This window comes from Aquarana catesbeiana, linkage group LG10, assembly GCF_042186555.1.
Source record: "Aquarana catesbeiana isolate 2022-GZ linkage group LG10, ASM4218655v1, whole genome shotgun sequence".
Classification (NCBI taxonomy): domain Eukaryota; kingdom Metazoa; phylum Chordata; class Amphibia; order Anura; family Ranidae; genus Aquarana; species Aquarana catesbeiana.
Window position 1 is genome coordinate 65,000,094 of NC_133333.1, and position 12,531 is coordinate 65,012,624.

The 12,531-nt window shown below is 43.0% G+C and overlaps 1 protein-coding gene across 2 annotated transcripts in view; it reads right to left on the reverse strand.

The window, feature by feature from the left end:
- The window catches only part of TRPM4 (transient receptor potential cation channel subfamily M member 4), a 604,715-nt gene that overhangs the window by 180,188 nt on the left and 411,996 nt on the right, over positions 1 to 12,531 (reverse strand). For both annotated transcript variants that reach the window (XM_073602273.1, XM_073602274.1), the window contains exons 14-16: positions 11,431 to 11,576; positions 10,515 to 10,627; positions 3,097 to 3,195 (exon numbers count right to left, since the gene is read on the reverse strand). In XM_073602273.1, coding sequence (XP_073458374.1) covers positions 3,097 to 3,195; positions 10,515 to 10,627; positions 11,431 to 11,576 — 358 coding nt within the window. The remainder of the gene's footprint in view (positions 1 to 3,096; positions 3,196 to 10,514; positions 10,628 to 11,430; positions 11,577 to 12,531) is intronic.

A 12,531-nucleotide genomic window follows, 5' to 3' on the forward strand; every position in this document is an offset into this window, starting at 1 on the left:
ATTTTCTCTAATGCAAGATGAAAAGGTGGGCGCCAGACACTTTTTGAATGCAAAGAGATTTATTGTCTCTTAAATAGAACTGTGGGAGAGGATTAGGGTCCGGACACCCTTAGGTAGATGCAATGTTAATTGGCAGACTCTGAAACTTCTTTAAGTAGACAGCTATACAGATGAAGTCCTCCAGCTGGACACTACTTCTGTATAGGTAGGACTGCTGTCTCCTATGGCAACAATCTTGTAGCTGTTACTAACAGTAAAGGTCGTCAACTATCTGCAACACGAACAGTTCTCTGTACCCCACACTAACTCACTGTGGGTCTTCATACAACAAACTCCCAGTCTCTCTCACTAGACTGGAGATCCACTAGCCGTAGAACCCCTGAGCTCTTTCAAAGTAGCTTTCAATGTAGCTTTCAGTATCTTCCTCAAGCCTCACCCCCGCTTCACTGCTACTGCTGGGTCCCTGGCTTGGCACTCACAGATACTCCTTTAGATTCATCCCTGCTGACACGTTAGGTCCCTGGCTTGGCATTCCACAAGCGTCACCTCTGCTGTTCCGCTGGGTCCCTGACTTGGCACTTGATGCTTTCCCACTTCTTCACTGTCCCCGGTTGGTGAGAAGTCTTCTCCTCTGGTACTGGCCTCAGCTCACTCACTATGGTCTCCGGTAGCAAGGAGGATGGTCCCTTTGTGGCGACAGCTTCCGCTCTACCTCTGACCAGGACGGGTTCCCCAGCTGGCAGAACAGTTACTTCTGGTTGGACTACAAGCCTGCAGTCCCAACCCTGCACTACTTCTGGAGAGGCTCTCCGATAGCCTAGTAGCCAGATGTTCCCGGGATAGCCCTTAGGTTTCTGGCCTAGCAGCCCGGGGCAATACGACACACGTCCACCTAGACAGCCGTCCAGGTGGCACAGAACCCCGATCACCTGACTCCACCCAAATAAATAGGTTCTCCCAGCAGGCCAAGGGACCCAAGAAAATCCCTGCCCATTGGCTGAGACACCCCATTCATTCCTAATCTGTCCTTGCAGTGCCTTTGTCTTCTCTAATGTCACCAGATACCCGGCCATCTAGTGACAGGAGAGAGAAGCGCAGCAATTCCAGAATTAGGGTGAAATCAATTGACCTAACAATTGGCTTAGGCATCACTTGGCAAATAATTTTCAAACAACCCTGCCTAAACATCAGGGTGCTACACCTATATATTTATGCCGTGGATCTGCACTTTCCCTGACCCTCCTCCTGCTTGCTGATTATTGCCCACACCAGTTATCTGCTCATAGGGACAGCTCATAGGGACAGCCACAACATAAGCAAGCAAAGCCCTGCCTCTACAGAAATGGCCATTTCGACAAAGAAACATATTGCAAAACAAGGCATTGTAAGTCAGCAAAATTAAAAGGAACAGTTGCATGGAGCCTACAGGCAAACGATGGGTATTTCTTTTCCCCCTACTTTCAAAGAATGCATTAAGGTAAAAAAACCTTCTACCTTTAGAACCACTTTTGCCCAATTAAACAATACATTCAGGTCTGCTTGTTAATTAGACCTCCTATATACCATATATTCCACTGACAAAGCACTGATTAGTCTGGAAAGCACTCTAAAGCCTGGTACACGCCATGCTTTTAACCCGCTTGGTTGAACAAAAAACTGACAACTTCGGTCAGAGTTGCTGTACTGACATCCTGATGTTAGTACAGCGATCTTCCCTGTTGAGCTGTTGTGTTCTGACAGGCGGACAGTCCCCCTGCCAGAAAACCCAGATATCAGAGTTCTCAGCCATTGGCTGAGTGCGCTGATTGGGAGCCGGCCGGCTGCTGGATTTACAGCATGCTCGTCAGGCTTCTGTCGGACCGGCTGACATACACACGGGCCGAATGTCAACCAGTTTTTATTGAACTGGCTGCGGTCTCCCGACATTTGGCCCATGTGTACTAGGCATTAGGGTGCACTCATACAGGACAACTTTGAACTGTGCCCGAGTTCAAATATCCTTCCTCCTCACTCCCCCACTTGTCTGCACTAGGCTATAAGGAAGCATTCCGGAGCAAAACCATCATCACTGCATATGCCAAACCAGCCCATAGTGATCCTTGCTTCTGTACTCAATGATCTATAGAGAGTTCTGGGCTCAGGCACGGTTCACACTCACACTTAATAGAACCATACTTGGCCACCATACTCAGAACCACCTCTTCTAAGTGGTCCCAGGCATGGCACATTTAAAGCTATTGTAAACGATAACCTTGTAAAACAACCCAGTTTAAAATAGAAATGAAAGCTGAAAACAGGCTTGTATAGATATATAAAAAATAAAATAAAAAAAAATTAACACTTTTTTTTATAAGTGATCACATTCCCTCGGTTCTCAGCTTCATAAGAGCTGGGGGGAAGAGAAGCAGCAGGACACTGAGCTTCTTAGTGAATGGCTGTGCAGCGGGGGCATGTCAGGACACCTCTGATTATTGGAGAGCAGGCTGAGTTCCCAGCATAGCTAGAGAACGGACTACAGTGTGCTCTCCTGCTTGGTGTGGTCAGTTTTTAATAGGAAAGCAAGAGGACTAGCAGGAAAACCAGGGATTTCACAATTCACATAAACAAAGCAATACAAAGAACAGGATACTTTCTCATACAAGTACATGGTACAGCAGGCACATAAAGAATATGAAGAAGTGTTGGGGTAACAAACACCGTTCCCAGCACAGTTTGGAGCACTCATTCTATACAAATGGACCAAGGGGGTGAACGATGCTCAGACTTGGTTAAAACTGCCAACACAAGTGCATCCTAAGCAAAACCCAGTACCCACAGAGAACTTCCAGGCTCACCCTGTAGAACCTCAGTTGGGCAAAGCTGTTGCGGTGACACAATGGGAAAGAACTTTACTTGTTGACTGCACTGGTGCAGATTCCACAAGTAGTGAGGTCAGTGTGAATACCCCAGGAAATGTTAATTGAAGAATGTTGCCGGAGGGGCTGCTAAGGAGTCTTCAAGAAGGAGGAGGGCCCTATCCAATGATACAGAGAAGAATAAAAGTAGCTTGCTTTTCTTTAACTTACATTGGAGAAACCATTAATGTTTTTAACCTACCCTTCCATGATTTCTGCCACTGTGGTCTTTATATCAATATCCAGACTGTCCATTTCCACTCGCTGGACATTATCCATTCCACTTTCATTATCAAAGCTTCTAAAAATTAAGAAATAAAATAAAGAGCATCACACATTGATCTCAATTTAGCACAATACTGTAGCAAATGTTTATGGACAGCGTGTTTAGTTCTATTTTGTAACAGGGCTACCTTTACATAATTATTGCTTATGTGAATAAAAATAAATGATACACTATACACTCGCCCTCACCAATAGTGTAATCAAATAGCAGCGCTAAAAATTACAAAAAAAACCTGAAAGAAAAAATTACAGTGATTACTCAATGTGATACCTAAATAATAGCTGTTTGTTATCAGCACTAAATAAACCAAAAAGTGTTTCTAATAAACAAACACAGTGCGACCCATCTGTGTAATAATCTTAAATCAGAAAAATGTTCAAGATATAAAGTCCAAAAATAAGTGAAAACATAGTGAGTAATGGTGATAATATCAAAAATATGATCTTCAGTGATAATATCTTCCACCACACCGCTGTGACCGTGACTTCCACTCCCCTTCAGCGAGCAAACTCACCAGCTCTTTTTGCCTTACACTCTCGTGTTCGGCTCACAGGCTTTTCCCACACAGTAGGGGGCAAAGTGATAACCTCCAATCAATCTCCGTATAGTTATCCGCAGTATATATGCAAATGCTCTCTCCACATGAAAGAAAGGAAAAGCGATCCAATAGTGCAGTAACGCAACAAACTTTAATAAAAATGACACTCTCCTTCACCATAGAACTCACATTTTACAAATTCCAATTACGCAAATAAGCACAGCAATCATGGTCATCACCAACAACACTTCAAACGGTAACTTGGATGTATGGTGGTCACGGCGGACCCAGGTAAACTAGTGGATGGTGACACTCTCACCCGTTCCCTGGAGTCTCCCGTAGCCACTTCCCCGCTCACTCGTATGACGCTTCCTGTCACAGCGTCCTACATCAAGCTTCCTCGATTGCCGTATAGCCACGCCCCGACATGTTTCGTCACGGAGGACTTATTCATGGGATTGGCTAGACGGACTGGCAATCTTTCTTATATACCCTCCCACCGTATGACGCGCGATGTTGATGACACTGCGCTTGCGCGTTCCCTGTGTCCTCATTCACACCATACGTATACATTGCTTTTTAGCAGAGATGGAGGGCATCAGAAAACCAATAATACTCAGAATACTACAGCACTAAACAACACACTAGCTGATTGGTGATCGCGCACACCATCCACGGAGAACGCACATCACCAATCCTCACAGCAAATCGTGCATTATCTGTATACACTGACAACCATAGATTAGTAATAGAGACATGGCTTTCTCCAAACTGCAAAACATATATAAAATTATATTAAACATTTTTTTGAACAAATATAAAATTAATTAATTATTGAATGGTTGGAAATATAAGTATTAAAACTAAACCCATTAAAATCCAAACAAGGTGCATGCACCCCATGGATCTGCCACATTGCTCACATGAGGCACTTTCTCTACCTTAAAGGTCAGCTCCTACATATATAGGGGTCAAAAAATTATTTCAAACAATATCATATACCTATAGTCTCCCCTACTAATCCCCTTCCCCATAGGTGGTCTCTCGGTTGCGTTGGTGTTACAGATGTTCCACCTATCATAATTTCTGGGTCCGGTTGACATACAGCTCTGGACCCCAACTGCCAACTCAATAATCATTAATAAAGCAGTTGAGGTCCAGTTCTATATTTAAACCCCCGGGAAAAAGACATCTCAATAAGTATATCCATTGAGTTTCACATTGGGATAAATCCCTTATTCTATTAGATCCCCTCCACGATGGATATACAATGTCTATTCCACAAAACTGGAGCAGACTCGGGTCTTGATTATGCTTCTCCCTAAAATGAAGGGACACGCTATGGTACTTGAAACCATTTTTTATATTAGTCAGATGTTCAGAGATGCGGACTCTTAATAGCCTTTTCGTGCATCCTACATAATACAGACCACATGGGCACCACATCAAGTACACTACATATGATGAATTGCACGTAATGAACTCTTTAATTTCAAATGTTTCATTTGCTTGATTGGTGATGCTCTTCATGTTTCTGTTCCTAATCCTAACTGTCCTACAGCACACGCATTTATTGCATGGAAAGAAACCATTAAGATTTATTTTGATGGATGGTCGGCCTGGTGGATCTAGGATTTTTTTCACTACTCTATCCCCAAAATTCGGGGCCCTCCTGTAAATAAATTTGGGGGTTTCAGGTAACAGTTCTCCTAGGTGACGATCCCAGAAATTATGATAGGTGGAACATCTGTAACACCAACGAAACCGAGAGACCACCTATGGGGAAGGGGATTAGTAGGGAGACTATAGGTATATGATATTGTTTGAAATAATTTTTTGACCCCTATATATGTAGGAGCTGACCTTTAAGGTAGAGAAAGTGCCTCATGTGAGCAATGTGGCAGATCCATGGGGTGCATGCACCTTGTTTGGATTTTAATGGGTTTAGTTTTAATACTTATATTTCCAACCATTCAATAATTAATTAATTTTATATTTGTTCAAAAAAATGTTTAATATAATTTTATATATGTTTTGCAGTTTGGAGAAAGCCATGTCTCTATTACTAATCTATGGTTGTCAGTGTATACAGATAATGCACGATTTGCTGTGAGGATTGGTGATGTGCGTTCTCCGTGAATGGTGTGCGCGATCACCAATCAGCTAGTGTGTTGTTTAGTGCTGTAGTATTCTGAGTATTATTGGTTTTCTGATGCCCTCCATCTCTGCTAAAAAGCAATGTATATGTATGGTGCGAACGAGGACACAGGGAACGCGCAAGCGCAGTGTCATCAACATCGCGCGTCATACGGTGGGAGGGTATATAAGAAAGATTGCCAGTCCGTCTAGCCAATCCCATGAATAAGTCCTCCGTGACTAAACATGTCGGGGTGTGGCTATACGGCAATCGAGGAAGCTTGACGTAGGACGCTGTGACAGGAAGCGCCATACGAGTGAGCGGGGAAGCGGCTACGGGAGACTCCAGGGAACGGGTGAGAGTGTCACCATCCACTAGTTTACCTGGGTCCGCCGTGACCACCATACGTCCAAGTTACCGTTTGAAGTGTTGTTGGTGATGACCATGATTGCTGTGCTTATTTGCGTAATTGGAATTTGTAAAATGTGAGTTCTATGGTGAAGGAGAGTGTCATTTTTATTAAAGTTTGTTGCGTTACTGCACTATTGGATCGCTTTTCCTTTCTTTCATGTGGAGAGAGCATTTGCATATATACTGCGGATAACTATACGGAGATTGATTGGAGGTTATTACTTTGCCCCCTACTGTGTGGGAAAAGCCTGTGAGCCGAACACGAGAGTGTAAGGCAAAAAGAGCTGGTGAGTTTGCTCGCTGAAGGGGAGTGGAAGTCACGGTCACAGCGGTGTGGTGGAAGATATTATCACTGAAGATCATATTTTTGATATTATCACCATTACTCACTATGTTTTCACTTATTTTTGGACTTTATATCTTGAACATTTTTCTGATTTAAGATTATTACACAGATGGGTCGCACTGTGTTTGTTTATTAGAAACACTTTTTGGTTTATTTAGTGCTGTTAACAAACAGCTATTATTTAGGTATCACACTGAGTAATCACTGTAATTTTTCTTTCAGGTTTTTTTAGTAATTTTTAGCGCCGCTATTTGATTACACTATTGGTGAGGGTGAGTGTATAGTGTATCATTTATTTTTATTCACATGAGTTTGCAATTTTAAGTGGCTGCTTAGAGTGAGGGGCTAATCCCATGAGCGCAGTGTTTGGCACATAGAAAGGGGCGGATCATCTGTGTACCATATCAGCAACATAATTATTGCTTAAAGCGGAGCTCCAGTCTTGTGAAAATTAAAGGTCAGCAGCTACAAAAATTGTAGCTGCTGACTTTTAACAAACAGCCACTCACCTGTCCCACGATCCAGCAGTGTTCTCACTCCAGTCATGTTCTCCCTGTGTCCTCCCTCACCGGCATCTTTACTATGGGCTTCACAGCTGGGTGCCCAGTGTGCATGTGCAAGTGGCGCTGCGCTCTGACTGGTCCCGAAGTCTTCTGAGACCTGTCATGTGCCCCAGAAGACTTTGTCCATAGGAGAACTTCCGCTTGCCTAAGGTGATTAAAGCAGAAGTGGGAGTGGGTACCTAGCAAAATCGAGTACCTGCTCCCGCCCTCCTCCCCAAAAGTGCCATTTCATAAACAGGAGCTGGAGAATGGCGCTTTTGGGGAGGAGGGCGGGAGCAGGTACTCGATTTTGCTAGGTTAACTTAACTTAAAAGCAAGAGATGAAATGGTTTGTGATCCCTAAGATCCATTGGTGGCTTTAAAATTAGCCTGGTACAGAAGGTGGAAAATTCTCAGAGGAGGGGCAGCAGAGACCATAGACCACAGCCTGACACTAGTGGGAGGTTGACGCCTGTCCAGGGTGCAGGGCAGAAGAGCCTGTGAGCCCCAGGATGAAGGCAACATTTACACTTGTGGTTGTCTACATCAATCTGGGGTCTGAATCTGTGTATAATAAAGAGAAAGACACATCCTGTCAGTCCTGTATCCTGAGGATCTGAGCAGTGCAGAGGGAGGGCTTTAAATGTGATGCAGTGGAGAACATCCTTTTTGTGAACTGATGCCCAATATTGAACTACATATTCAAAAAGAGTTCTTACTGGGCGTGTGCAAGATGGCAATCAGAGCAGACGTTTGAACCAGGAGCTCTGCAGACCTATGCCCTTCTTACCCTGTGATATGAAATTGCACTCCTTCTGTGGGGTACACAGAATCTGGCATAAGCGCCCTCCGCTCCCCACACAAAAGAAAGGTCAGCCTGGAACTCCCACGTGCGGCACTGGCACTATGGCGTTGCAAGCGGAGCCATGCGACCTGGCTGTGGTAGAGCAGCAGAACTTTGCCATGCTTCTGCAAGCTATTAATATCGGTCAGGTGAGCATAAAATGGACAATCTGCAGTCCGATATTGGACCGCTGCATTGTGACATGGACAAGTTCAGAGAGCATATGGGATGAGCCAAACGTCAGATCGGGGAGGCGGAGGACTCTGTCCAAGCTGCAACTCAAGGTGAAGGCCCTGAAGTCTAAGGCGGATGATGCAGAGAACTGCAATCAATGGAATAATCTGGGGTCATGGGTCTGCCAGAGGAGGAGGCAGGACCCGGTGACCTTCAGAAAGGATTCGGAGATTGGAGCTTGAGGTAATAACATTCTGAGCTTTCCTTGTGGTGGAGAGAGCGAACCGCATGACAGCCCAGAGGCCCATCAGGCTCCCTGCCTCGCATCTTTATCTTCCAACTGCTCAACTTTTGGGATATGGTCCTTTGGGAATCTCAGAAGCTGGAATCTATCTACCAAAATACCTGGATCATTATTTTTCAACCACTTTCGACGACGTGAAACAGCTCCACAACCAGTTCATCAAGTACAGAATGTTGTTCCCAACTCTCCTTAAGGTGCAAGAGGGAAAATCTGTTTGATTGTTCACCAATCCTGAGGAAGCTGCCACGTGGCTAGAAACTTTGCCTAGGGGCTGTTAATCTATAAGTCTAAGGTATTGGTTTTAAAGCCCTCCTCATGTGTGTTTTTTATTCCAACAAGCTGGGGCTCCAATCCGCCAGGGCAGCTGCATATTACACCCTCCTGGCTGATATTCCTTTTTATCCGGCCTTCTTACTATCTGGAGCAGGAGCTCCTGGCTATGAGGAGTATGTATATTAACTACACTTTGGAACAGTTCTACTCATTCTGCCTTGCACATACCTGTTTACATGAGGAAGGTGGCATGTACGCTATCCAGTTAGCTTCTTGCTGGGTCTGGACTTTTGTTGATCCACGTTAATGCCATTACCCCTATGTTACCTAGGGGGTTTGCCTCTATAATGTATGTACTAAATATGTGCCCTCAGAGTGCTCCTCTGAGTGAACTGCAGTCCCAATATTATCTGCATAGACTATGTTTCACTTCATGGACTATTTATTGAAACTTGCTTCCAACTCATCTGTTCCGGTGGACTACTCAGCTCATGCTCTACATGGGTGTCACATTATTAGTTGTTTTTGGATCAAAGCACTCTCAAATTGGTGGCTGGGTTTTCCTGGGAATGTTTTGGGACTACAAGTTTTTTGCTGGCACGTCCTGGGAGGAATTTTGGTTAGACTAATTTGGGCCACCTTTGGGTGTCTGGGATACAGTGTATGCTGGTTTGGGGCACTAGGGCCAGGGTCAATATGCCTTGCTCGATCAAGGGGGTCCCTCACAGATAACCCCTCATTTCATTACGGCTTCCACATCATAGCTCCTATCAGCATAGAGTCATGGAACTTTAAGGGGCTGAATGCTTTGATTAAACGCTCTGGTGTTCACTTACATTAAAAAAAATACAATCCTCATATTTGTATCCTGCAAGAAACCCATCTTACCAGGAGTAGAATCCTCAGCCCCAAGTTTCAGGTGGGTCACTATTCTAACGTGACACATTCCTCCTAAGTGAGAGGAGGAGTTAGTATACAGATAAAGAAAACCTTGGCTTTCTCCCTGTTGGACCAATGATATATAATGTAGATATGGTGATCCTTGGGATGTACTTACCTCTGCCAGTGCTCTCTTCCCACAATCATAAGTTGACGTCTCTTCTGGCATTGTTTCCCTCGACTTGTGCTGTAGTGGCTGGGTGACTTTAATATGCCCCCTTCTCCTGAGTTTAATAAGTTAACTCCGGGCACAGGGCTGCCCTCTATGTGCTACGAGATGCCTGGCATTGGAAACACCCTGAAGAGACAGTATACAGGCCATCCTGCATTACTCTCACCACCCCTACTAGATGGGCTGCTCTCCTTTCTGTTAGGTGTAGCAGTGATGTCTAGGGCTGCCACCTCTGGGTTTGGTGTTCCCCAAGAAGAATAAATCCTGAATTAATGAGCCTTTATAAGCTCTCCACTGCTGATTCAAGAGAGTAGCCAGGTCCCTTTTAGAACCTTATCTTGCATTCCCTCCTATACAGTCCCACCATCCCTCACAAGAAATATATGTATGTCTTTAAAAAGCAACCTCTATTTTGGCAAATTTATAAAGCTAATTTTAGTATTAACAAGGCTACTATTTGCATAGTAGTATACAAGATACAGAGTATACAGTGGCAGTAGAACCTCTAAAATGTATCAGTGCTTACACAGAACCAATTTGTTTCCTTTTGAAATGTATTAAAAAGCAGTTCTGGGACCCTGCAACAGAGGGTCACTCATTTTCAATATTCCATCTACCATGAAAAATAACACAACAGCAAATAGTGTTACTCACTTAAATTCAATCAGATGTGTGTAAATGAGAGGCGGGCAGAAGAAAGTCAGAACCATTGCCCATACCGGTGTGTTCTGAGCCATCTGTCCCCACCAGTTCTCTGTTAACATGGACTGTAATATAAGCATGTAACATAATTAATGTTATTAAAAGGATAATACACATAAATCATAAAAATAATTACTGTACATACTGTTCCATTTGTAACCATTTGCCACCAGTTAAGAAGTTCTTCATTCAATAGAACATTGAGACTATATTTACTGATTTCTTCCTTCATTAAAGGCTAGTTTAGTTGCAGTCATATTGACCCTCTTGCTTTAAACCCTTGAGTTGGTAACCTCTCAGAACAAGTATACAGATAAGAATGTCTGACTTTCCTCTCACTCTCCTAATCCAGATACTTTTAGAACACTGACACAACCTTTTGAAGCTTGAGGGTCAGTATCACAGACAGGTAACTGGCCTTTGTTCAAAGGAGATCAGCAATGACAGTTGCTGTATTTCTCTCATATGTTTACTTTTGGAAAAAGAGAAAGAATAGAAGTAGGTAGGGTTTTCTAAAAAGGCCTGACTGTCACTTACAGATTTTGGTACTGGGCCAATAACTCAAAGTAATAAAGTGGTAGGATTAGTATGATTAGCATGGCAGCCAGGTAACCAACAAGGGGGTTAACAATGGGAACCTGCAGTATGGGTATTTCCAGCTAAAAATTAACAGAGTTGTTTTGCAGTAGTAAAAACCACCAAATACAGACAGGATGGGGCTTTACTGATACCTCCTGTGCATCCATTTTACATTTCACCTGAAACAGCTCTTAGAAAAAAAAAAAAAAAATACTTGAAAAGTTACAAAAAAAATACAGCTAAAAAGATGATTTTCTTGTGTAATCAGCCTCATAGAATGTTTACACACCTGGACACCGTCCTGTGCAAAAAAGTTGCGGGCATCTGCCTCGTAAGCCAACTGCAGACAAGTGGCCCCTCCCCAAACATTAGAGCGTCGCACTAGCAGCTTGAATGCTCGATTTTCACTATTTCGGTAACATTCATTAAAGACGCCTGCAAGAAACAATAATATTTTTATATCTATTATATATTTATAACAAAAGCATTTATCCTATCAAATACAAATGTCCAGTCAAGAGACACCATACTAGCATCCCATAGAAGTCACATGTGCATGTTCTGGGAAAGAATCTTAAATAGGGCAATACCATTATTTTGTGTCCCCAAATTAATAGAAATTATATTAATTTAGTAGGAATGCATTAATAAAAACATATTTTGATGTTTATTAATATACAATAAGAAACAGGCAATTGGGCCTTAAAGCAAAGAGAATTACCATAAAAATGTTTAGGCTACAAAGTTTAAAAAAAGTTTAAAAAAAGAAATGTGAAGCTGTATACCTCTGTATAAAACTAGACACTGTGGTAAATGTATTCTTCCTGGACAAGAGATGCTTGAGAGGAGATATGATAGCGATATACAAATAACTCAATGGCAATCCCAGTGTGGGTAGGAAACTATTCAGTCTCAGAGAGTGTAAGAGGACAAGTCCTTCAATTGTAGTAAAAAAAGAAAAAAAACAGTAAAAAAAAAAAAAAAAAGACACACAAATGAGATTGGAAGAGAAGCAGTTAAACCTTAAGTAGCATTGGGGGTTTTTCACTGTCAGGATGGTAAGGATGTGGAACTCCTCCACAATCAGTGGTGTCAACAGGAAGTATTGATAGTTTTAAAAAAACTCTTGGATGTGCATCTTAACGAACACAATATTGTTATGGGAAATAATTATCTACAGCAAAACACACCCACACAGGTTGAACTGGATAGACGATTGTCTTTATTCAACCTTACAAACCATCTAACTAGGTTTACCACTTTTTTTTTTTACTTATTTACCTCCTAGGTGTCAGACTTGTGCGTAGCAGACAGGTGAGCCCGATGTAGCAGGGGGAGGCCTCCCTTACGTATCTGGTTACCGGCCCCTGGTAGTATGGACAGGAGGCAC